We start from the raw sequence: 26,213 nt of genomic DNA on the forward strand, positions 1-26,213 counted from the left end.
CCTGTCCCCTGTATCAGTGTGGCCCCTGTCCCCTGCATCAGTGTGGCCCCCGTACCCTGTATAAGTGCGTCCCCGTCCCCTTATCAGTGTAGCCCTCATCCCCTGTATCAGTGCGGCCCCCTTCTAGGGTATCGGTGCAGCCCCATCCCCTGTATCAGTGTAGCCCCCGTCCCCTGTATCAGTGCGGCCCCCTTCCAGGATATTGGTGCAGCCCCGTCCCCTGTATCAGCGTAGCCCCTGTCCCGGGTTTCAGTGCGGCCCCCGTCCCCTGTATCAGTGCGGCCCGCGTATCAGTGTAACCCCCGTTCCCATATCAGTGCAGCCCCTGTATCAGTGTAGCCCCATCCCCTGCATCAGTGTAGCCCCCGTCCCCTGTATCAGTGCGACCCCAGTCCCGGGTATCAGTGCAGCACCGTCCCCTATATCAGTGCAACCCCTGTATCAGTGTAGCCCCCGTCTCGGGTATCAGTGTAGCCCCAGTCCCCTGTATCAGGGAAGCCGCCATCCCCTGCATCAGTGCTACCCCAGTCCCGGGTATCAGTGCGGCCCCGTCCCCTGTATCAGTGTGGCCCCCGTCCCCTGTATCAGTGCGGCCCACGGCCCCTGTATCAGTGTAGCCCCCGTCACCATATCAGTGCGGCCTCCGTCCCATCAGTGTAGCCCCCGTATCGGTGTAGCCCCCGTCCCCTGTATCGGTGTAGCCCCCGTCCCCTGTATCGGTGTAGCCGCCGTCCCCTGTATCGGTGTAGCCCCCGTCCCCTGTATCGGAGAAGCCCCCGTCCCCTGTATCGGTGTAGCCCCCGTCCCCTGTATCGGAGTAGCCCCCGTCCCCTGTATCGGAGTAGCCCCCGTCCCCTGTATCGGTGTAGCCCCCGTCCCCTGTATCGGTGTAGCCCCCGTCCCCTGTATCGGTGTAGCCCCCGTCCCCTGTATCGGTGTAGCCCCCGTCCCCTGTATCGTTGTAGCCGCCATCCCCTGTATCGGTGTAGCCCCCGTCCCCTGTATCGGTGTAGCCGCCATCCCCTGTATCGGTGTAGCCCCCGTCCCCTGTATCGGTGTAGCCCCCGTCCCCTGTATCGGTGTAGCCCCCGTCCCCTGTATCGGTGTAGCCCCCGTCCCCTGTATCGGTGTAGCCCCCGTCCCCTGTATCGGTGTAGCCCCCGTCCCCTGTATCGGTGTAGCCCCCCGTCCCCTGTATCGGAGTAGCCCCCGTCCCCTGTATCGGTGTAGCCCCCGTTCTGTGTCAGGCTGAGCCCCTCATACAAGGCAGCGGCTCTGACTGACGACGTCTCCTCTCCGCGGTTGCACAATTTCCTTTTCCTGGGCAGCGCGTGAATCACAAACTCTCTCAGACAGCCGTCACCAGAGATTGAGCAGAAGCTCCGGTTCTGCAGCAGCCGCCACATACCGCGCACCCCCCCCCCCAACCCGAAATGGGTGGAGCATTCCTTCGGTCCAGCCGTCACCCGGTGTGAACCAATCGTTGGACACGGGGGAGGTGCTGCAGGACCGGGAAAAGAAGAGGCAAGCAGGAGACAGAAAAGTGTCATGGAAAGTGTCTGGGTGACCCGCGGCAGGGCTGCGGCTGACATTCCGGGAGGCTGCACTGAGGAGCGGAGCACAGCTGGGCACAGCCGGGGGGTTTGATGGTGAATACAGTCTGGGACGGGAGCAGCTGGCACAGGTGAGACTGGGTACATATGTATACATGTGTGTGGGCAGGGAGGGGCAGCCAGGAGGAACTACCCCCAGTATTGGCAAGTGTGTGGCAGGGACCTGCGCCTGGTGCTGCTGCTTACACGGGAGAATGGGAGAATGGGCAGATTCGTCTCCTGTGCAGCCCTGTCCTGGGTAACTGAGTGCCCCTCTATGTAAGCGGAGGGCACTGGCCTCCTGCACCGACCCTATACCACACCGCACACAGTGACAGAGGAGGCAGGATGGATGGATGGCACTGTCCTGAATAAGACTTATCTGAATGATTAAGGCATAGAGAGGGGGCAGGCTGGCATAGAGAGGGGGCAGGCTGGCACAGAGAGGGGGCAGGCTGGCACAGAGAGGGAGGCAGGCTGGCACAGAGATGGGGGCAGGCTGGCACAGAGATGGGGGCAGGCTGGCACAGAGAGAGGGGGCAGGCTGGCACAGAGAAGGAGGCAGGCTGGCACAGAGATGGAGGCAGGCTGGCACAGTGGAGGGTAGGCTGGCACATAGAGAGGGCAGGCTGGCACAGAGATGGAGGCAGGCTGGCACAGAGAGGGGGGGCAGGCTGGCACATAGATGGAGGGCAGGCTGGCACAGAGATGGAGGCAGGCTGGCACAGTGGAGGGTAGGCTGGCACATAGAGGGGGCAGGCTGGCACAGAGATGGAGGCAGGCTGGCACAGAGATGGAGGCAGGCTGGCACAGAGAGGAGGGCAGGCTGGCACAGAGATGGAGGCAGGCTGGCACAGAGGAAAGGCAGGCTGGCACATAGAGGGAGGCAGGCTGGCACAGAGAGGAGAGCAGGTTGGCACAAAGGTGGAGTCTGGATGGCATAGAGAAAGGGAAGGCTGGCATAGAGAGGGAGGCAGGATGGCATAGAGAAAGAGAAGGCTGGCACAGAGGAGGAGTGGCTGACACAGAGGAGGGCAGGTTGGCATAGAGGTGGAGGTAAGATGGCATAGTGAAAGGGATAGGTTGGCACTGAGAGAGAGTGGCTGGCACAGAGAGGGAGGCAGGCTGTCTCAGAGAGGAGGACAGTTTGGTGCAGAGGTGGAGGCAGGTTGGCACAGAGAAAGGGAAGGCTAGCACAGATATGGAGGCAGGTTGGCACAGAGGTGGAGACAGGCTGGCGCAGAGAGGAGGGTAGGCTGCCACAGAGAGGGAGGCAGGCTGGCACAGAGGAGGGCGGGCTGGCACAGAGAGGGAGGCAGGCTGGCACAGCGAGAGGGTGGCTGGCACATAGGTGGAGGCAGGCTGGCACAGAGAGGAGGGAAGGCTGACCCATATATGGAGGCAGGTTGGCTCAGAGAGGAGGGCAGGCTGGCACAGGTGGAGGTAGGCTGTCACTGAGGAGGGCAGGCTGGCACATATATGGAGGCAGGTTGGCTCAGAAGTGGAGGCAGCTGGCACAGAAAGGAGGGTAGGCTGGCAAAGATATAGAGGCAGGTTGGCACAGAGAGGAGGGCAGGCTGGCACAGGTCTGTGGCCATTGAGAAATCCTGGGCTATTGGTGATGGTGCCATTGGTGACTGTCAGACGTTGAGGTTTCCTGTTTTTCCGGAGAGATGACATTTCCCAGGTCATGTATCATAAAGGCGGACTGGGAAGACCGATGTGGTGGGAAGACCTAAAGCACGCGCCAAGTCATGCGGAGAATAATGCCATAATGCTACCCAGTGCCATGGATGCCTGTATGCAAACATGCCACAATTACCGTAACGCCTGCTGGGTTTCGTGTTGTTTTTTTTGTTATTTGTTTTTTGCTTGAATAATGGAGTTTTAACTATTACAGTAATTTTGGATGCTTTTACCCCTTGTGAACTGGATCTGGTTTTGGACTGTTTCATGAACATGTGTGGCATTCAGGGTTTCCTTTGCTAGCACTTATCTGTGGCGCTCCTTTACATGCCCGGAGTCCTAGAATCCATCAGTCTGCACTTTGTTTCCTTCTCCATTGTTTTTTGTATTACTGCCTGGTGTAATCCTACCCTGTACCCGAGTGTCGCAATGCTTTCTTAAATCTCATGCAATCTTTGTGCTTTTTGTAATTTTCCCTTAAAGGGCTGACTTCTTATTTCCTCCTAAAGCTGCTGGTAAGATGCAAGTGCTGATCTGTAGGACTGCAGCTGCACAGCGCTTCTTTACAAGCACTGGTATATAGAATAAGGCCGTACGTTGGGCATACTGTATTCAGTTCACTGTACAGGAAAATGGCTGACGTCTTGATGACCACTAGTTGGTCATTTGCTTGATCATTATTGAGACTGTACTATGTATATCTAGTTACAGAAAAGAAAACTGTATTTGTTGCGTTCAGCTCTTTTACGGGCTTATGAATCCAGTGACTGTGCTCGGACAAGAAAGTTCGGGTTGGAATTGGCCCAGGCTAAGAACCGTTCACACACGCTGGTTGGAAACGCGTAGGCTCAGCTCTTGTTTTTTTTTTTTTTTTTTTTCAGGATATCCTGTTGTTAATTGTGTTGTTCCTTTTAATACAATATGGATTGACTAAAGATGCTTTATTTTTAACCTAATTTTTTTAAGGTTGAGTACCAAACTCTAGCATATATATATATATATATATATATATATATATATATATATATATATATATATATATATATATATATATATATATATATATATATATAATATATTCTGTCAGATTGCAAGATGACAATCTCCAGTATGGGGGGTTATGCATGCAGGACAACCCTTCGTCCATATGATGTAGTAGCACTCACTAATTATTATTATTATTATTATTATTATTATTTATTATTATAGCCCCATTTATTCCATGGCGCTTTACATGTGAGGAGGGGTGTACATAATAAAAACAAGTACAATAATCTTAAACAATCCAAGTCACGACTGGTACAGGAGGAGAGAGGATCCTGCCCGCGAGGGCTCACAATCTACAACATAGACATTATAAAGTGGAATGACTCTAGAGAACATGTATTTTAATAGATCCTACCGTTCCTCAGTAACCATTCTCTGGGGCACTCAGTGTGCCATGAATAACATTCTATACCATTTACTTTAATGGGGATGCTGTGAAATAGCACTTCCGAAGTGCCATTGGACTTTTAACACTGCAGTAAAACTATTGTGTTTGAGGATAAACTATATGTCAAAATGTGATATTATCAATTTAAAATGTAGCTGTACTTTCAACAAACTTTACATAAATTAATGGTACAGGTGACTATCAGAAACTTTAAGCAGATATCATATCGCAGAATTCAGCTTCCTACCCCACTTGTCGGACATTTCTTCTTTTGCCTGCTGAATGTGGCATATACTTTGGAAAAGACTATAGGTTCTGCAGGCTCACTGTGGTCTCATGTGACACAGCCCATATAGTCTATGTAGAGGAGTGAGGAGCAGGGAGAGGACACAGGCAGAGGAAACCATTGGAAGATTATGAACTTTCTAACAGATCTTTTACCTCACAACAAAGCTGAATCCCATCCAAACCGCGCTGTACTACGTCTCTTCCCATCAGCTCCCAGTGGATTGTAAATTCTGGATACAAGTTACATAATGTCCAGATATAGTGCAATTCCTTATACACGCACGCGCACACACACACACACACACACACACACACACACACACACACACACACACACACACACACACACACACACACGCGCGGTTGTTCTGAAAAGTTATTTGAAAACATGATTATCTTTTACATCAAGGATGCACCACATTTTGTGTTCCAAGGGCCACATCGTCATGCTGAACCAATCCCAAGGGCCGCAAAAAATATGTAAAGGTGTGCTTGCATTAATACATAATCAGAAGTAAGTTTTGAGCATTTAAAAATAATTTGGAGAATTTATGCTCCCAAAAATGTAGTGGGAACACACCCAAACGTAAACTGTTTTTTGGATCAGAAACTGAATAGAAACTCAACCAAATCCCTTGCATAATCTCAAAGCTAAGTTTTGAGGGTTTTTCAGTTTTAACATGGCCATGAAGCACGTTATGAATCATTACATGTATATAAGATCAGAACCTCTGTTAGTACATTAATCAATCTCCATAACCACTGCCAGTACATGAATACATCATAAGAACCATTGTCAGAGCAGGCATACATCATTAAGCTTAGTAAAGTGATCAGTTGCAGTGTCAGGTCAGCCCCATATACACATTTATCATGTGCAACTCCTAGTATGTCCTTAACAATGGTAAGAAGATACTGGTAGTTGTTCTAGTCACCATCAGCCTGCGGACCATACAGGAACTATAGTACCGATGAAATGTCATAAATAAACATTTACAGCCCGCTGCCTCATATGGCATATCTTCTCTGATTTGAAGTAATCTCATCCCTTTTATCTCCAACCCTCTGGCATAGTACAGGCGCCATGATGAGATTTCACGCCAACAGCTGATCTCTACAGAGTTCCCTCTTCTCCAGTCTTCTGCAGCAGTTCCCGACGTGGTCCACTTAAGAATTAAAGAATCATTACAATGCCCCATGAATAAAAATACAGGTCCTTCTCAAAAAATTAGCATATAGTGTTAAATTTCATTATTTACCATAATGTAATGATTACAATTAAACTTTCATATATTATAGATTCATTATCCACCAACTGAAATTTGTCAGGTCTTTTGTTGTTTTAATACTGATGATTTTGGCATACAACTCCTGATAACCCAAAAAACCTGTCTCAATAAATTAGCATATCAAGAAAAGGTTCTCTAAACGACCTATTACCCTAATCCTCTGAATCAACTAATTAACTCTAAACACATGCAAAAGATACCTGAGGCTTTTATAAACTCCCTGCCTGGTTCATTACTCAAAACCCCCATCATGGGTAGGACTAGCGACCTGACAGATGTCAAGAAGGCCATCATTGACACCCTCAAGCAAGAGGGTAAGACCCAGAAAGAAATTTCTCAACAAATAGGCTGTTCCCAGAGTGCTGTATCAAGGCACCTCAATGGTAAGTCTGTTGGAAGGAAACAATGTGGCAGAAAACGCTGTACAACGAGAAGAGGAGACCGGACCCTGAGGAAGATTGTGGAGAAGGACCGATTCCAGACCTTGGGGAACCTGAGGAAGCAGTGGACTGAGTCTGGTGTGGAAACATCCAGAGCCACCGTGCACAGGCGTGTGCAGGAAATGGGCTACAGGTGCCGCATTCCCCAGGTAAAGCCACTTTTGAGCTACAGAGAAGCAGCACTGGACTGTTGCTAAGTGGTCCCAAGTACTTTTTTCTGATGAAAGCAAATTTTGCATGTCATTCGGAAATCAAGGTGCCAGAGTCTGGAGGAAGACTGGGGAGAAGGAAATGCCAAAATGCCTGAAGTCAAGTGTCAAGTACCGACAGTCAGTGATGGTGTGGGGTGCCATGTCAGCTGCTGGTGTTGGTCCACTGTATTTCATCAAGGGCAGGGTCAATGCAGCTAGCTATCAGGAGATTTTGGAGCACTTCATGCTTCCATCGGCTGAAATGCTTTATGGAGATGAAGATTTCATTTTTCAGCACGACCTGGCACCTGCTCACAGTGCCAAAACCACTGGTAAATGGTTTACTGACCATGGTATTACTGTGCTCAATTGGCCTGCCAACTCTCCTGACCTGAACCCCATAGAGAATCTGTGGGATATTGTGAAGAGAAAGTTGAGAGACGCAAGACCCAACACTCTGGATGAGCTTAAGGCCGCTATTGAAGCATCCTGGGCCTCCATAACATCTCAGCAGTGTCACAGGCTGATTGCCTCCATGCCACGCCGCATTGAAGCAGTCATTTCTGCCAAAGGATTCCCGACCAAGTATTGAGTGCATAACTGAACATTATTATTTGTTGTTTTTTTTGTTTGTTATTAAAAAACACTTTTATTTGATTGGATGGGTGAAATATGCTAATTTATTGAGACAGGTTTTTTGGGTTATCAGGAGTTGTATGCCAAAATCATCAGTATTAAAACAATAAAAGACCTGACAAATTTCAGTTGGTGGATAATGAATCTATAATATATGAAAGTTTAATTGTAATCATTACATTATGGTAAATAATGAAATTTAACACTATATGCTAATTTTTTGAGAAGGACCTGTATTTCTCAAACTATGACCCTGAATAAATAATTGCCCCTCACTGCATAAAATGTCCCCAACGCTAGCTCTCTCCAAAATATCCCCGCTCACATTGCCCTTGTCCATAGTGTCTCCCCACTTACCATAAAGTTCCCCCACATTGCCCCTCTGCATAATGCCACCCCACCCCCCACTGCCACTGCCCTTGCTAAACTGTGGCCTCCTACACAATTTTCTCCACATTGTCCCATAACATACTTTTACCCCCTCCTATAATAGGATATTTAATCTTCAGCTCCCCTATGGAACGCTTGCTGTTCCCCGCTGCGTCCTCGGCACCTCTGCGACATTGGTACATGAACATTGGGTCGAGGGCTGATGAGCGCTGCTCTGCTGTATTCGCGTCTGAAAGAGGCATATAAATTTGAATAAAATGAGAACCGGCATCTCCCAGTTCTCCGCAGGCCCCAAAACATCCTGTTATGTTGCCGTATGTTGTGAAGGCCTGCTGTAAATTATCAAACTACAGTTTGTTGTTTAAATTGCCATTCCACCCGAATATGACAACTTATTTTTTTTTCAGTTTATTTTTACTGTCGGTGTGTTTTGTTCTCCAGAACTGTTCTTCTTTTCTTATACAGTGATAGAATGTTTTTTTTCTTTGTTCTAGAGACAAATGAAGCCTTCTAATCACCGTCACCGAGCTCCTTACGCCAACACTTTTCTTCCCATTTCAGACAATATTGTTTGTTACTGAGAGCATCACTGATCTAAGATGGCAGCTGTACAGGAAAGGCCATTTTACTCATAGTTGTGCTTTCTTTATCAGAGTCCTGAAGAAATCCATGGTAGAACAGGGTAGCCTTGGGGGGGGGGAGGGGAAACAATTTTGTGTGGCCTCCTTGCAGCCTCTGTCCCTTAGGCCCACAATACATAGTTAGCAGGCATAAAGACCCTAATAACACTTCTTTTTAGCAGTTTGTTATGTTATGAATGGATTGCTGAATGAGAAGAGAGGATAAAACATTTAATTAGATACTCCTTTCTTGTGAACGGCATTGGGGAGAGTTTTTCATTTGCCTACTGCAGTAGAAATAATTTTTGCTACTGGAAATTAAGATCTAAAAGTACCGTATACCGTAATCTGGTAACTTCTCCTAATGCTTGATGGCTCAGATGCTGCATCTATCTGAAGAGAAGACGGCTGCAGCCTGCCTTGTGGCATCATTCTCCCCACATATGACAATGGATATTTGTGCTTGTCTGTAGCCAATGCAAGGTCAAAATACTCTTCATAGTGCGTAACTCCCTGTATAATTAGGTAGATGGACAAACATTACATTACTTCCTGCCACAGGGAAGTGCTTTGCCCCACAGCACTGCTGCTAGCATATACAATCTGTCCTATTCCATTTGCTCACTCTATGTAATCCTATAACTGTTCTCTTCTTAACCCCTTAGTGACCGAGCCAAATTTTTGAAATCTGACCAGTGTCACTTTATGTGGTAGTAACTCTGCAACGCTTCAACAAATCCCAGTGATTTTGAGATTGTTTTTTCGTGACACATTATACTTTATGATAATGGTAAATTTTGTTCAACATTTTTTGTGTTTATTTATAAAAAATATCAAAAATTTGAGAAAAATGTTAAAAAATTAGCAATTTTCTAAATTTGAATGATTATCCCTTTAATCCAGATAGTCATACAACAGCAAACCATTAATAAATAACATTTCCCACATGTCTGCTTTACATCAGCACCATTTGTAAAATGTTATTTTATTTTGTTAGCATTTTAGGAGGTTTAAAAATGTAGCAGCAATTTTTCATTTTTTCAAAGAAATTTACAAAATTAATTTTTTTAGGGACTTATCCATGTTTGAAGTGACTTTAGGGGTCCCATATATTGGGAAACCCACAAACGTGATACCATTTTAAAAACAGCACCCCTAAACATATTGAAAACTGCTGTCAGGTAGTTTATTAACCCTTCAGGTGCTTTACAGGAATTAATGCAAAGTGGTATGACAGAAATGAAAATGTGTATTTTTACCACCTAAATGTTGCTAACGTCTAAACAGATTACTACAGCAGTCAGACTCTAAGGCCACTATTTGGTCATGAATTGCCATGGCAAACATCAGGACAACAAAATCATGATCTGAGGGCACCAATTGTGACAAAGAAGAAGCCCCCACACTCTGTTAACCATTTATAATGAAGTAGTCACTATTGACAGCAGCATCTAAGGGGTTAAACAGATTTAGATGGTGCAAATACTGATCGTGGCTGGTACAGCAAGTTGTCAGCTATAGTGTACAACCGACAGATGCTGGATTGTCATCTGTATGGGGAGGCTATTCTCTTATATCTCAGGTCAGTTAAAAGACGTATTGGCGGTCATTAAGGGGCATATTTGTTTTGCCAGTTCTGTGCCATCTGAAGGACATGCCAGTCTGCACATGACGTAGGTAGGTTCTACACATCAGGCTGCTTTCACACATCAGGTTTTTTGTTTCAGGCTAAATCCGGTTCTCGGGAGAAAAACCGGAACCGGAAAAAATAAAAACCGGATCCGGTTTTTCCCCGATTGACTTGTATTAGCACCGGATTGCGCCGGATGGCCCAGTGTTCCTTCCGGTTTGATGCCGGATCCGGCGTACACTCGATTCCGGCTTCTGGAGAAAACGTCTACTGTAACGTTTTTTTGTCTCCGGCGAAAAAGCCTGAAGCGCCGGATTTGGCGCTTCCGGCTGTTTGCTAGAATGGAAGCCTATGGGAGCCAGAAGGTGCCGGATGCAGAAAATGGCGGATCTGGCGGCCTGATCCGTTTTTTTTAAACTGAGCATGCTCCAATTTTTTTTTTATCCAATAATCTAGATAGGCTAGCCGGATCCGTCAAAAAACGGATCCGTCGCATCAGTTTTTCACAATATGCGCCGGATCCAGTTTTTCCAACATTCGCCGGATTTAGCCTGAAACAAAAAACCTGATGTGTGAAAGCAGGGTGGATTTGATTTAAATCTAACTGATTTAAATCACGATTTAAATCATGATTTAAATCACTAGTCAGTAAGGCTTGATTTAAATCAGTGATTTAAATCAAAGTTTCTACCTAACTGAATTTGACTCCTTAGAGGTCCCAGCCTCTTCTTCACGGCAAAAAATGTTACAACATGAACAGAGTTGAGAAAAAGACCTTAAAGGGAACTTGTCACCCCGTTTTTTGAGATTGAGCTATAAATACTGTTAAATAGGGCCTGCGCTGTGTGTTACTATAGTGTATGTAGTGTACCCTGATTCCCCATGTATGCTGAGAAATACATTACCAAAGTCGCCGTTTTCGCCTGTCAATCAGGCTGGTCTGGTCAGGTGGGCGTGTTCACAGCGCTCTTTTCTTCCCCAGCTTTCCGTTGGTGGCGTAGTGGTGTGCGCATGTCCAGAGTTCCGACTTCCCTGCGCCCACGTGAAGACACAGCGCGCGATCTGCGCTGTAATCCCTTGCATCGGTGGGGGCGGCCATCTTCCTGTGTTTGCATCTCGGCTTTGGGAAAATGGCCGCCACGATCTCTAATGCGCACGCGCGGCTGCCCGCGGCCATTTTCCTGAAGCCCCGTGCAGCAGAGCACTCCATCTGCGCACGCGCGGCCCCAGGAAGATGGCCGCCCCCACCGATGCAAGGGATTACAGCGCAGATCGCGCGCTGTGTCTTCACGTGGGCGCAGGGAATTCGGACCTTGGACATGCGCACACCACTACGCCACCAACGGAAAGCTGGGGAAGAAAAGAGCGCTGTGAACACGCCCACCTGACCAGACCAGCCTGATTGACAGGCGAAAACGGCGACTTTGGTAATGTATTTCTCAGCATACATGGGGAATCGGGGTACACTACATACACTATAGTAACACACAGCGCAGGCCCTATTTAACAGTATTTATAGCTCAATCTCAAAAAACGGGGTGACAGGTTCCCTTTAATCCTATTGTTCTACAAACCTATGAATACAGAATCATCCCCTTCAGATGACTCATCTTCATCACCGCACTTCTCATGATGTTGCATCATTCGCGCCACCAGGCCTTGCATCTCTTTGTTGCATCGTTTGCATTTTGCACGCATGCCTGCCTTACTGATAGGCGAAGGAGCTTCATTAAAATATTCCCAAACTGGGTCTCTTTTACGGCCTGCTGCCATTATAAGGAAAGAATGTAATAAACCTCAGATCGTACACACAAACAGATCCAGACTTGTCTGTCTGTGGCTATGCTGCAGTATTGTGCTCAAAGTTTCACTTTCATTTTCTTGTCTGCTTGCCCTTCCTCCTCCTCACACTTAGATTCACATTCTTCTTGTGTTGTGCAGATCTATTCCACTCCAAACAATCAGAAACATATTGTCTAACTTCTTGGACTTGGCACTGAAGGGGTTGATTCTGTATTCATAGGTTTGTAGAACAATAGGATTAAGGTCTTTTTCTCAACTCTGTTCATGTTGTAACATTTTTGCTGTGAAGAAGGGGCTGGGACCTCTGCGGAGTCAAATTCAGTTTTGAGAACTGCGTAAGTAAAGCGAGCGTCTGTGATAATATAGGAGAGAAACTGCCCACTAATCCTACAGAAACCTCTGGAAGAGCATGGCATTGTGAATGTTACACATATACAGCCTTTATTCTACTGAGTTAAACAACTCAGCTTTATCTCATGATGGAAGAACCTTTGGATGGTAAAATATTTTCCTCAAAAAGCAGTTTATTGAAAGAAATCCGATTTTAAATAAAAAAATCCGATTTAAATAAAAAAAATCCGATTTAAATAAAAAAAATCCGATTTAAATAAAAAAAATCCGATTTTTTTTTTTATTTTATTTTTTTTTAAAAACATTGATTTTTATCCACCCTGTGTGAAAGTAGCCTAAGGCAACACTGTACAGCAAAAGACAAAAGGGGAGCACCCGTACATAGCAATGCGACCCTTTCATTGTCCCAAAGGTTGAATCTCATTGCTGAGGGACTTATAATAATGGCACCACGTAGCCTACTTAAAACATATATAAAATTACTTTTCTGCTTATTAAAGTTCTATTTAGAAATAAAAGCTTTACTTTGCATGCAGCTTAGTCAGTTAGTCCATAATGTCCAAGTGGCATGCCAATAAAGTTGCCTGTTGTCATAATACCTGCCTCAACCTCCCCCTTTGCCATGATTGATGGCACCAAAGCTGTCCTACGTGTTCTTGCGTACTATTGAAGACCTTCACTTGGAAAGTTTTTTTTCCCCATCAAACACTGCTGTGGCGGTATATGGGTGGGGTGCTGGGTGATTAGTGACATCAGCCAAACCACTAAAAAATAAACAAAAAAGAGCCTGCAGACCTTTGGTACTAAAGGGGTTGTCCTCTACTAGGACAACTCCTTCTCCTACCCCACTCTTGGCCCCAATAAAAAAGTATATACTCGCCTCCCATACTTGCACCGTTCCCACGTTGTCAGCACTCACTCTCCCTGTGGCTCCAGTGCGGTTGTTGTGACACGTAACACCACCCAATTAGTACTGGCGTCACCGTCTCCACCTTCAGACAAATTGAACATGAAGAGTAAGTCGGAGATAAGCTGCAGCCCTGGCTTCCTCTTCATGCTCAATTTATCCAAAGGCAAGGAAAATGACGCCAACGGTGATTGAGCGCCGGGGTCATGTGTCAAAACAACCGCATGGGAGTCTGAGAGAGCGAATGCTGACACCGCGGGAATGACCCGGTAAGGGTGGCAAGTATAATCTTTATTATTTTATCGGGGCCAAGCATGGAGTGTGACAAAAAGTAGTCCAAATAGTGAACAACTTCTTTAAATTAATGTGTAGGTTGCCTGGTTTCCTTTCTATTTCAGATGAGGTCTGGATTGGCACGTGGAGAGGTAGGACATCAGTGTTGGGGACCATCCATATTTAGGTACACCTTGATGTGGCTGGATGGCTTTTGAACTTTTTGATCAAAAATGTTAACTAAGTAACTTAACACTTTAAAAAAAAAACATACCGTAACGGCCAAACCATTTACGTTACTTTTGCCTGACCACTGGGCTGTTGCTATCTATTTTGCCCACAGATTACCATGTTTTCTCAGAAGTAGTATCTCAATCCCCCAACAAGCTAGGTATTTTTAACATGTTTTAAGTGGACTACCCAGTTCTGCTGTTGGTTTATTGAGATATATCTTCTGACAGAATCCTTATCCACCTCTTTCTTATCCATGGGATTCCGTAATATACCCTTATCTGTTTAACAATGAGGGAAAATATGATTGCCCCTTAGACTTATAGTCCAGTGGTCCACGCAATGGCATACAAAGGTTTCTAAACTTAGGTTGAGAACATTAGAATCTTTCTTTTGAGAGTATACAATCCTGCATATAAAAATGTACCCCTTTTCTAAATGGAATTTAGCAATGCAGAATTAATATTTGATTCCCAGATGTGAGTGATGCCTATTGAACTGTTAGCATTATAGATATCATGGTTGGTTTGTCACGGCTTCAGTTACTATCTCCCTAACAGATGGCAGATGCTGTCATATAGCTTTAGTACTAATATTTTATCACAGTGACAGTGAATGCATCTCTTGGTGCAGGGTATCAGAGCTTTTCACTGACGATGAAGTAGATGATCTGGTTGACTTTGTCAAGGTCACTTACTGATTATATATGCTGGGGTACTACTGAAAAGGGTAGTCACTTACGAACTGTGTTAGCCTGTCTGGTTAAATGGGTAACTGGAGCAGGACTGCTTAACCCATTCCTGTGGTGAAGAGTCAGCTGACTCATACAGTGCTGGGAAATGGTTTAACCTGTGTCTCTGGTTCTTGTAGATTTGTTACTCAATACTGATCTTTGACTTTTTTTTCATTAGGAAACCTACTCGTATTGAAACCAAATGTTCTGTATTTTGATGTGACTTTTTTCAATCTCCCATACATATGAGACTCTCTCCAGATCCAAGAGCATAAAAAAAGTAGGATGTAAAAAAATAAATAATTGAAAATGAATACTGACCTCAATGCTCACTTGTCCCGCCAAACCAGCAGGATGACGTCAAGTCCTCGGCCCTTCGCATCTTCCCCTTTCCCTGTCTCAAGCATTCTTTTTCGTGTCTTGTATATATGCCTCAGCTAGCGAATCTTCAAGGCCTCGAACAGCACTGTTCTTGTCGTCACTTGGGCAACATACGTCATAATGTCATGACATGCGACTTTATGGCACACTGTGACAATTGAGGCCTAGTCCAGGTGGAAGTCTTGACCTGAAGTAAAGAGGCCGAAGACAGTATGGGGCTATGAGAATAAAGGTGGCTCAGGGGGCAGCGGGATCGCTGAGATGTGATGTTGTTTTTAATCCCTTTTTTTTCCATTTTAACCTTTTGCCAGGCCTCTATGGTTCAGCAGCATCGCAGTCTCAGATGGCTGAATTTGTACCCAATGAAAAAAACTAAGGTTTTTTTTTTTAATGGTCAAGAAGAATTTAATTATGCAAACAGTATGCCACAAAAAAATGATTATTTCTTAGCCCTTGGACAAACAAGGTTGTGGTGGGTAGCATTTTTGGTGGGAATCTGTTCTGCTCAGGACCTCGACAATTTCTCTTATTGTGGTATATAATGACCTACCAGTTTTATGCTGTATTATGATGTATGTCTATAAGCTGAAACTCTTCTCACAGTTCAGTATTGCTGTCGATCAGTCACTCAACCAGTAAAGACAATGACATGACTCAGCTCATGCTGTCCCAGTCTATACATTATAACTCTAGGGAACTCTGTAGAAAATGGAAATGATCACCCTTTTGTATGTTTTCTATAAGTCGTGAACACTAATGTAAGATTATCCATTATATGGTAGAGCACTTCTAAGATATTAATAAATGGAATCCCGCTTTTAAAAACCGCAAATAAGGACACTTTTAGAAAACACAGGAGCTAATCTAACAGCTATTAGTGTCGATTTAGAGATAAAAAAAATCTTCTGGCAGGTTCTCTGTTAAAGGGAACCTGTCACTCCCAAAATCGAGGGTGAGCTAAGCCCACCGGCATCAGGGGCTTATCTACAGCATTCTGGAAGGCTGTAGATAAGCCCCCAATGTATCCTAAAAGATGAGAAAAAGAGGTTAGATTATACTCACCTGGGTGGGCGGTCCGATCCGGAGGGCGGTGCGGTCCTGTCCGGGGCCTCCCATCTTCATAGGATGAGGTCCTCTTCTGGTCTTCACGCCGCGGCGCAGGCGTACTTTGTCTGCCCTGTTGAGGGCAGAGCAAAGTACTGCAGTGCGCAGGCGCTGGGAAAGGTCAGAGAGGCCCAGCACCTGCGCACTGCAGTACTTTGCCCTCAACAGGGCAGACAAAGTACGCCTGCGCTGCAGCCGCAGCGTGAAGACCAGAAAAGGACGTCATCTGATGAAGATGGGAGGCGCCGGACCGGATCGCGACACCCGTTGGACCAGATAGGAACCGGGACCGCCCCTGGGTGAGTATAATATAACCTCTTTTTTCATCTTTCAGGATACATCGGGGGCTTATCTACAGCATTCCAGAATGCTGTAGATACGCCCCTGATGCCGGTTGGCTTAGCTCATCTTCCATTTTGGGGGTGACAGGTTCCCTTTAAATAGATCTAGACCTGGTGAGGCTAGTCTGATCTTTGTCAGAATGACAACATAACCCTTTAAATAAGAACATTTAATACTAAAATACTCATTTTGGCAGGAAAATCTTCAAAAAACAATTATACAGTAATTCGGACATGTATTTTCTAAGTACTGTAATTAGTGGTGAAGAAGGTAGAAAGGCAGCACTCACCGTTTCCTCTGTGGTTAAAACCTTCTTCACCTCTATTTAATGCACTGTTGGCTTCTGTAACACCAAAGAACTAGTTTCCCTAAGCGCTGTATCAGTCTAAGAATATAAGACAAAAATAACACTGGTGCCTGCCTATCTCCTCACTTCTCCATGTATTTTCTAAGTAAGTACACCAGCTTTGTTAAGTCTGTTGAATAATGTATGCATTCTGAAATCTGGTGACAGATCTGCTTTAAGATCCAGCAGAAACAACATCAGTAAAGAGTGGACATTTGAGTCAGTCTCTTGACACTGGGGTCTGTTTCATATCCCAATTGACCTGTTTGACCTAATTAATTTATCCTGTGCATACAATGATAACAGAAAAGTTTATAATGCAAGTTAACTGGCTAGGCCACTCCAGGACCTTGAAATGCTTCTTTAACATTTGGTACGCAGGCCATGCGAATGTAAGCGGATGCCTCTGCATGTGCCAATCTACGCCGGACTCAACATGTTGCATTTTGTTCCGGTCGGCGCAGCGTCAAAACGGCGCATGCTTAGGCATCCACATACATTCGCATGGCCTGAGTACCCAATGTTAAAGATAGGTACGCAGGGCAACGCAGCACGCAAGGAATAGTAGGCGGAGCGTAGGCGGGGTTTGACAAAGGAAGAAGGGAGGAAGTACGCTGCCATCTGCAGCCCTCCCGTACGCTAGTGTGAAACCAGCCTTGTTTACACGCGCTGACCTATAAACCTGTAAACAACCGTGATTGGCTAAATAGCAGCTGATTTATAGTTGTCTACAGGCCAACCACACTTCCATTGCACTTGTTCTCAATAATCGCCCAGTGTTAAGGCATACAGTTAGGTCCATATATATTTGGACAGAGACAACATTTTTCTAATTTTGGTTATAGACATTACCACAATGAATTTTAAACAAAACGATTCAGATGCAGTTGAAGTTCAGACTTTTAGCTTTCATTTGAGGGTATCCACATTAAAATTGGTTGAAGGGTTTAGGAGTTTCAGCTCCTTAACATGTGCCATCCTGTTTTTAAAGGGACCAAAAGTAATTGGACAATTGATTCCAAGGCTATTTCATGGACAGGTGTGGGCAATCCCTTCGTTATGTCATTCTCAATTAAGCAGATAAAAGGCCTGGAGTTGATTTGAGGTGTGGTGCTTGCATTTAGAAGGTTTTGCTGTGAAGTAAACATGTGGTCAAAGGAGCTCTCCATGCAGGTGAAACAAGCCATCCTTAAGCTGCGAAAGCAGAAAAAACCATCCGAGAAATTGCTACAATATTAGGAGTGGCAAAATCTACAGTTTGGTACATCCTGAGAAAGAAAGAAAGCACTGGTGAACTCATCAATGCAAAAAGACCTGGGCGCTCACGGAAGACAACAGTGGTGGATGATAGCAGAATAATCTCCAGGGTGAAGAGAAACCCCTTCACAACAGCCAACCAAGTGAACAACACTCTCCAGGAGGTAGGCGTATCAATATCCAAATCTACCATAAAGAGAAGACTGCATGAAAGTAAATACAGAGGGTTCACTGCATGGTGCAAGCCACTCATAAGCATCAAGAATAAAAAGGCTAGACTGTACTTTGCTAAAAAAACATCTAAAAAAGCCAGCACAGTTCTGGAAGAACATTCTTTGGACAGATGAAACCAAGATCAACCTCTACCAGAATGATGGAAAGAGAAAAGTATGGCGAAGGCGTGGTACAGCTCATGATCCAAAGCATACCACATTATCTGTAAAACACGGCGGAGGCAGTGTGATGGCTTGGGCATGCATGGCTGCCAGGGGCACTGGGTCACTAGTGTTTATTGATGATGTGACACAGGACAGAAGCAGCCGAATGAATTCTGAGGTATTCAGAGACATACTGTGTGCTCAGATCCAGCCAAATGCAGCCAAACTGATTGGTCATCATTTCATACTACAGATGGACAATGACCCAAAACATAAAGCCAAAGCCACCCAGGAGTTTATTAAAGCAAAGAAGTGGAATATTCTTGAATGGCCAAGTCAGTCACCTGATCTCAACCCAATTGAGCACGCATTTCACTTGTTAAAGACTAAACTTCAGACAGAAAGGCCCACAAACAAACAGCAACTGAAAACCACCGCAGTGAAGGCCTGGCAGAGCATCAAAAAGGAGGAAACACAGCGTCTGGTGATGTCCATGAGTTCAAGACTTCAGGCAGTTATTGCCAACAAAGGGTTTTCAACCAAGTACTAAAACTGAACATTTTATTTACAATTATTGAATCTGTCCAAATACTTTTGGTCCCTTTAAAACAGGGTGGCATATGTTAAGGAGCTGAAACTCCTAAACCCTTCATCCAATTTTAATGTGGATACCCTCAAATGAAAGCTGAAAGTCTGAACTTCAACTACATCTGAATTGTTTTGTTTAAAATTCATTGTGGTAATGTCTATAACCAAAATGAGAAAAATGTTGTCTCTGTCCAAATATATATGGACCTAACTGTATACTTCTGTTCTCTGAACCTGTTAAATCAGGTCAGGTCAGATTGTGCTGAAATACTTAGGCTCTCTCCAGACCTGAACCTAATAGAGTTGGCGTTCTTGTAATACAGAGTCTACGTCCAGTGGACCTGTTATGGCTAAGTAAGATACCGTACATTGTTTCAATTTTATTAAATAGTATTTATATTATTATATACAGTTAGGGCCAGAAATATTTGGACAGTGACACAATTTTCGCGAGTTGGGCTCTGCATGCCACCACATTGGATTTGAAATGAAACCTCTAGAACAGAATTCAAGTGCAGATTGTAACGTTTAATTTGAAGGGTTGAACAAAAATATCTGATAGAAAATGTAGGAATTGTACACATTTCTTTACAAACACTCCACATTTTAGGAGGTCAAAAGTAATTGGACAAATAAACATAACCCAAACAAAATATTTTTATTTTCAATATTTTGTTGCAAATCCTTTGGAGGCAATCACTGCCTTAAGTCTGGAACCCATGGACATCACCAAACGCTGGGTTTCCTCCTTCTTAATGCTTTGCCAGGCCTTTACAGCCGCAGCCTTCAGGTCTTGCTTGTTTGTGGGTCTTTCCGTCTTAAGTCTGGATTTGAGCAAGTGAAATACATGCTCAATTGGGTTTAGATCTGGAGATTGACTTGGCCATTGCAGAATGTTCCACTTTTTGGCACTCATGAACTCCTGGGTAGCTTTGGCTGTATGCTTGGGGTCATTGTCCATCTGTACTATGAAGCGCCGTCCAATCAACTTTGCAGCATTTGGCTGAATCTGGGCTGAAAGTATATCCCGGTACACTTCAGAATTCATCCGGCTACTCTTGTCTGCTCTTATGTCATCAATAAACACAAGTGACCCAGTGCCATTGAAAGCCATGCATGCCCATGCCATCACGTTGCCTCCACCATGTTTTACAGAGGATGTGGTGTGCCTTGGATCATGTGCCGTTCCCTTTCTTCTCCAAACTTTTTTCTTCCCATCATTCTGGTACAGGTTGATCTTTGTCTCATCTGTCCATAGAATACTTTTCCAGAACTGAGCTGGCTTCTTGAGGTGTTTTTCTGCAAATTTAACTCTGGCCTGTCTATTTTTGGTATTGATGAATGGTTTGCATCTAGATGTGAACCCTTTGTATTTACTGTCATGGAGTTTTCTCTTTACTGTTGACTTAGAGACAGATACACCTACTTCACTGAGAGTGTTCTGGACTTCAGTTGATGTTGTGAACGGGTTCTTCTTCACCAAATTAAGTATGCGGCGATCATCCACCACTGTTGTCATCCGTGGACGCCTAGGCCTTTTTGAGTTCCCAAGCTCACCAGTCAATTCATTTTTTCTCAGAATGTACCCAACTGTTGATTTTGCTACTCCAAGCATGTCTGCTATCTCTCAGGATGTTCTGCTTCACCTCAATTGAGAGTTCCTTTGACCGCATGTTGTCTGCTCACAGCAACAGCTTCCAAATGCAAAACCACACACCTGGAATCCACCCCTGACCTTTTAACTACTTCATTGATTACAGGTTAATGAGGGAGACGCCTTCAGAGTTAATTGCAGCCCTTAGAGTCCATTGTCCAATTACTTTTGGTCCCTTGAAAAAGAGGACGCTATGCATTACAGAGCTATGATTCCTAAACCCTTTCTCCGATTTGGATGTGGAAACTATCATATTGCAGCTGGGAGTGTGCACTTTCAGCCCATATTACATATATAATTTTATTTCTGAACATGTTTTTGTAAACAGCTAAAATAACAAAACTTGTGTCACTGTCCAAATATTTCTGGCCCTAACTGTATTATGTCTACATTTATGGCCATATGGCTGCCATTTAGCTTTGCTCCATTATGATTAAAAAGTACATCTTATTTGTATGTTCTTCCTTCTATTTCAACAAAGGCTTAAACTCTTGATTGTTCTCTCTACTTCTTAGTTCATTCGCTTATTGTACCTGTCATTTCCAGTAACTTTTCAGAATCTGCTTTCGTGTTTCTACATAAAGAATCTCACTAATTGTGACCAATGTGTGACTTCTGCTCTTTTTTTAAAAGTTTCCCAATATGCAAGCTCTAATTTTCAGTTGTCTCTGGCCTAGTCGGTGGGAACTAGGTGCTATGATGTTTTTTATACACAGCATATACAGATAGTTTCCTGCTTACCGTATTTTTTGGATTATAAGACGCAATTTTTCCCCCAAAATTTTTGGAGGAAATGGGGGGTGTGCAGGCAGGGATGAGGGGTGTTTGGATGTGCGGTGCGGCACGCCGCTGCGGTTGTCTGGCGTTGCTAAAATCTTGTGAAAGCCCAGAGCCCCAGCAGTGGCATGGTTTCCTAAGCAGTGGACTGGACTCCGGGAAAATGGCTGCCGGCCAGGGGCGGCGCATGCGCATGCTGAGATCTCATCTCCCGAGATCTAAGTGCGGAAATCTCCATCTGCGCATGCGCCGCGCCCGGCCGGCAGCCATTTTCCCGGAGTCCAGTCCACAGCTTAGGAAACCATGTCACTGCGGGGGCTCTGGGCTTTCACAAGATGTCGGCAGCGCTGGACACCCGCAGCACCGAACACCCGCCGTAGCGTGCCGAGCCGCTTATCCAAACACCCCCTCATCCCAGCCTGCAGCCTGCAGCAACACTCCACTCTTGCCTCCTCCAGCGGCGACACTGGGACCTGGCTTCACCACAGTCACCACCCCCGGTAAGCAATAAGACACAAATTTTTTCTCTTCAAAATTTGGGGTGCTTCCTATAATCCGCTAAATACGGTATATGTGGCACACAGACATTAGCAGCATAGAGCGCATTATACTGCAGCTGAGCACATCTTCTGAGATCTCAATCAGTGCATGCGCTGCCTCCGGCGGTCATTTTCCTGAAGCTGACCCCAGATAAAACAATGGGAATGGGGACTCTTCACAGAGCCAATTATCCTAGGAAAGCCCAGGGCCCGCAGCCTGACAACATTGGGACACCCCCTCTTCCAAGCTCGGGGCCCGCAGCATCTCTCCACTCCTACACCACCTGCTTTCTGAAGCAGCCACCCACCTTCCTGTGACCACGCTCTGCCGCCGCTACTGCCCCCCCATCCCGGTAAGCTACTTTTGGATTATAAGGCATACACACCCACTTTTCTCCCAAATTTGGGGAAGGGAAAGTGCTTTTTGACTTACTTTATCTTTCAGATTATAAGTGTAGTAATGAGAAATGACACAGGAAAATATTTTTCTCACTGAAATATATTTAATACTTTGTGCAAAAGTCTTTGTTGGTGATGACCGCTACAAGACTCCTCCTGTATGGAGAAACTAATCGCATGCATTGCTCAGGTATGATTTTGGCGCGTATAACCCTGGTATATAAAGGCACAGATGATTGGCCTCGGGGAGACCAAAACATCCAACACCGCGGAGACACCATCACGTGTTTCTCAACGCAGTGATTCCAGAACACTGCCCCCATCCCTTATGGGAAATATGCAGATGCATGTAAAGAAGCTGCGGAGACACCATCACGTGTTTCTCGACGCAAGCAGTGAATAGCCAGGCCTTTCCCCGGGAAGGAACAACCACGGGAAGGGCAGCATCCTATGAAGGAAAGCCACCTATGCCAAGCATGGTATCCATCCACAGACAGCTGTTTCGGGGTTTTTTGCCCCTCATCAGTGTGGAGTAGGAATCTGGCTATTAGGAGCAGTGCCTAGTAAAAAGGCTATAAAGGCACAGATGATTGGCCTCGGGGAGACCAAAACATCCAACACCGCCGAGACACCATCACGTGTTTCTCAACGCAGTGATTCCAGAACACTGCCCCCATCCCTTATGGGAAATATGCAGATGCATGTAAAGAAGCTGCGGAGACACCATCACGTGTTTCTTGACGCAAGCAGTGAATAGCCAGGCCTTTCCCCGGGAAGGAACAACCACGGGAAGGGCAGCATCCTATGAAGGAAAGCCACCTATGCCAAGCATGGTATCCATCCACAGACAGCTGTTTCGGGGTTTTTTGCCCCTCATCAGTGTGGAGTAGGAATCTGGCTATTAGGAGCAGTGCCTAGTAAAAAGGCTATAAAGGCACAGATGATTGGCCTCGGGGAGACCAAAACATCCAACACCGCCGAGACACCATCACGTGTTTCTCAACGCAGTGATTCCAGAACACTGCCCCCATCCCTTATGGGAAATATGCAGATGCATGTAAAGAAGCTGCGGAGACACCATCACATGTTTCTCGACGCAAGCAGTGAATAGCCAGGCCTTTCCCCGGGAAGGAACAACCACGGGAAGGGCAGCATCCTATGAAGGAAAGCCACCTATGCCAAGCATGGTATCCATCCACAGACAGCTGTTTCGGGGTTTTTGCCCCTCATCAGTGTGGAGTAGGAATCTGGCTATTAGGAGCAGTGCCTAGTAAAAAGGCTATAAAGGCACAGATGATTGGCCTCGGGGAGACCAAAACATCCAACACCGCGAAGGCCTGGCTATTCACTGATTGCGTCGAGAAACACGTGATGGTGTCTCCGCAGCTTCTTTACATGCATCTGCATATTTCCCATAAGGGATGGGGGCAGTGTTCTGGAATCACTGCGTTGAGAAACACGTGATGGTGTCTCCGTGGTGTTGGATGTTTTGGTCTCCCCGAGGCCAATCATCTGTGCCTTTATAGACTTTTTACTAGGCACTGCTCCTAATAGCCAGATTCCTACTCCACACTGATGAGGGGCAAAAACCCCGAAACAGCTGTCTGTGGATGGATACCATGCTTGGCATAGGTGGCTTTCCTTCATAGGATGCTGCCCTTCCCGTGGTTGTTCCTTCCCGGGGAAAGGCCTGGCTATTCACTGCTTGCGTCGAGAAACACGTGATGGTGTCTCCGCAGCTTCTTTACATGCATCTATAACCCTGGTATTGCAGAAATCTATAGCCCAGGAGTACTTGGCAATAGAGTGTTGCCAGGACAGAACCTGAAACGACTTTATAGTCTGTGCCATAAAGTGACTGCATAACCAGATGTACACCAAGAAAGCGTTTTGGTGGATAGAGCTGTAAAGCCAGATCTAAATACATCAGTGTTGGGTTCTTTTCACATGACGTATGTGAGATCTGTTCCTTTGTATGTGTCTTTAGATAAGAAAAGGATCAATCTAAAATCGAGATCAAGAAGAAACGGAGCACAACTCGGGAGGAGTAAAACTGTAATGGCTCTTAAAAGAAAGTTTCCACTCTCTTGAGCCGTACCTCTCCCCTTCTTCTGATCTAAAAAGATGCGCGGAAAGGCAGAGCTCCTGTACGTGATGTTAAAAAAGGCCTTTAAAGTTCTGTTATTACGGTTGCTTTATGGCACAATGGCTAGAAATCTTAACCTTAAAACTTCGGATTGGATATCCGAAATTGGACATGCCTGATCTTTAACTTCCTCAACAGTTGGGAAACCTCCATACATGTTAAATTGTCAGAAGAGCCAACAGATGCTAGTGTATTCAGCCAACGTTGGTTTAATGCATATGGAGCCTTTAGGGAGCTATTTAATAATGTATTGACAAAAAACAAATTGTGATTACTTGTGTTCTCTTTGTCTAATGTTTACATTTCTTTATTGATTTGAAACATTATCCAATCCTTTTGTTCTTGGCAAGATAAGCTGCTGCCAGAAGAGTCTTGCAGTGGCTCTCTCATAGAGAATACAGAATTACTCTTTGAGACAAGCCCTCATGTGTATGGAGGAGTTGTAAGAGAAATCTTTTGCCCAAATGATCAGATGAACCATCGTTGATCCGACAGCTATCTATGCTGTATGGGACCTGAATTCTAATATAATCACAAGCATTTTATGTGCCCAGCTAAAGAGTGAGGGGGCTCATGGCCAAAACTTGTCATGTTGAAAATACAGTCCAATCTGCAGGCAGTGTGTTATGGTGCAGGGGAAGATGAACAAATTAATATGTGTGAACAGATTCAGTATGACTGCTATTTCATGAATGTCAGTCTGCTCTTTTTAAAGGGATCCTGTCACCCCCAAAATCGAAGATGAGCTAATCCCATCGGTATCAGGGGCTTATCTACAGTATTCTGTAATGCTGTAGATAAGCATCGCGGTCCGGGGCCTTCCATCTTCATAGGATGACGTCCTCTTCTTGTCTTCACGCTTCGGCGCAGGCGTACTTTGTTTGCCCCGTTGAGGACAGAGCAAAGTACTGCAGTGCGCAGGCATCGGGAAAGGTCAGAGAGGCCCAGCTCCTGCGCGCTGCAGTACTTTGCTCTGTCCTCAACAGGGCAGACAAAGTACGCCGGAACTGCAGCGTGAAGACAAGAAGAGGACGTCATCCTATGAAGATGGAAGGCCCTGGACCGGACCGCGACACCCATTGGACCGGACCGCCCCTGGGTGAGTATAATCTAACCTCTTTTTCTCATCTTTCAGGAACATCGGGGGCTTATCTACAGCATTACAAAATGCTGTAGATAAGCCCCTGATGCCGGTGAGCTTAGCTCATCTTTGATTTTGGGGGTGACAGGTTCCCTTTAGTTTAGGAGTCCAGGAGGCGGTCCTATTCAATGATTGACAGATGTCTATGTACACTCTGATACAAGGAAAGTTTCAATCACCTATAAAGGTACCGTCACACTAAGCGACGCTGCAGCGATACCGACAACGATCCGGATCGCTGCAGCGTCGCTGTTTGGTCGCTGGAGAGCTGTCACACAGACAGCTCTCCAGCGACCAACGATGCCGGTAACCAGGGTAAACATCGGGTTACTAAGCGCAGGGCCGCACTTAGTAACCCGATGTTTATCCTGGTTAACAACGTTAAAGTAAAAAAACTGTCTGTCCTCGGCGCTCTGCTTCTCTGCTCTGGCTGTGAGCGCCGGGCAGCCGGAAAGCACAGCGGTGACGTCACCGCTCTGCTTTCCGGCCGCTGTGCTCACAGCCAGAGCAGAGAAGCAGAGCGCCGAGGACAGACAGCGGTTGGTAAGTATGTAGTGTTTGTTTTTTTTACTTTAACGATGGTAACCAGGGTAAACATTGGGTTACTAAGCGCGGCCCTGCGCTTAGTAACCCGATGTTTACCCTGGTTACCAGCGAAGACATCGCT

At 45.5% G+C, this 26,213-nt stretch overlaps 1 protein-coding gene across 2 annotated transcripts in view; it reads left to right on the top strand.

Annotated features, from left to right (window-relative positions):
- The first annotated feature begins 1,300 nt into the window (after positions 1-1,300).
- IL1RAP (interleukin 1 receptor accessory protein) overlaps positions 1,301-26,213 on the top strand; it is a 332,383-nt gene continuing 307,470 nt past the window's right edge. Inside the window, exon 1 of one of the 2 annotated variants that reach the window (XM_069727112.1) lies at positions 1,301-1,684. In XM_069727112.1, the coding sequence (XP_069583213.1) occupies positions 1,647-1,684 (38 nt within the window). In that variant the 5' untranslated portion in view covers positions 1,301-1,646. The remainder of the gene's footprint in view (positions 1,685-26,213) is intronic. The other variant, XM_069727114.1, reaches the window with a different exon arrangement.

This window comes from Ranitomeya imitator, chromosome 5 (genome assembly GCF_032444005.1).
Source record: "Ranitomeya imitator isolate aRanImi1 chromosome 5, aRanImi1.pri, whole genome shotgun sequence".
NCBI lineage: Eukaryota > Metazoa > Chordata > Amphibia > Anura > Dendrobatidae > Ranitomeya > Ranitomeya imitator.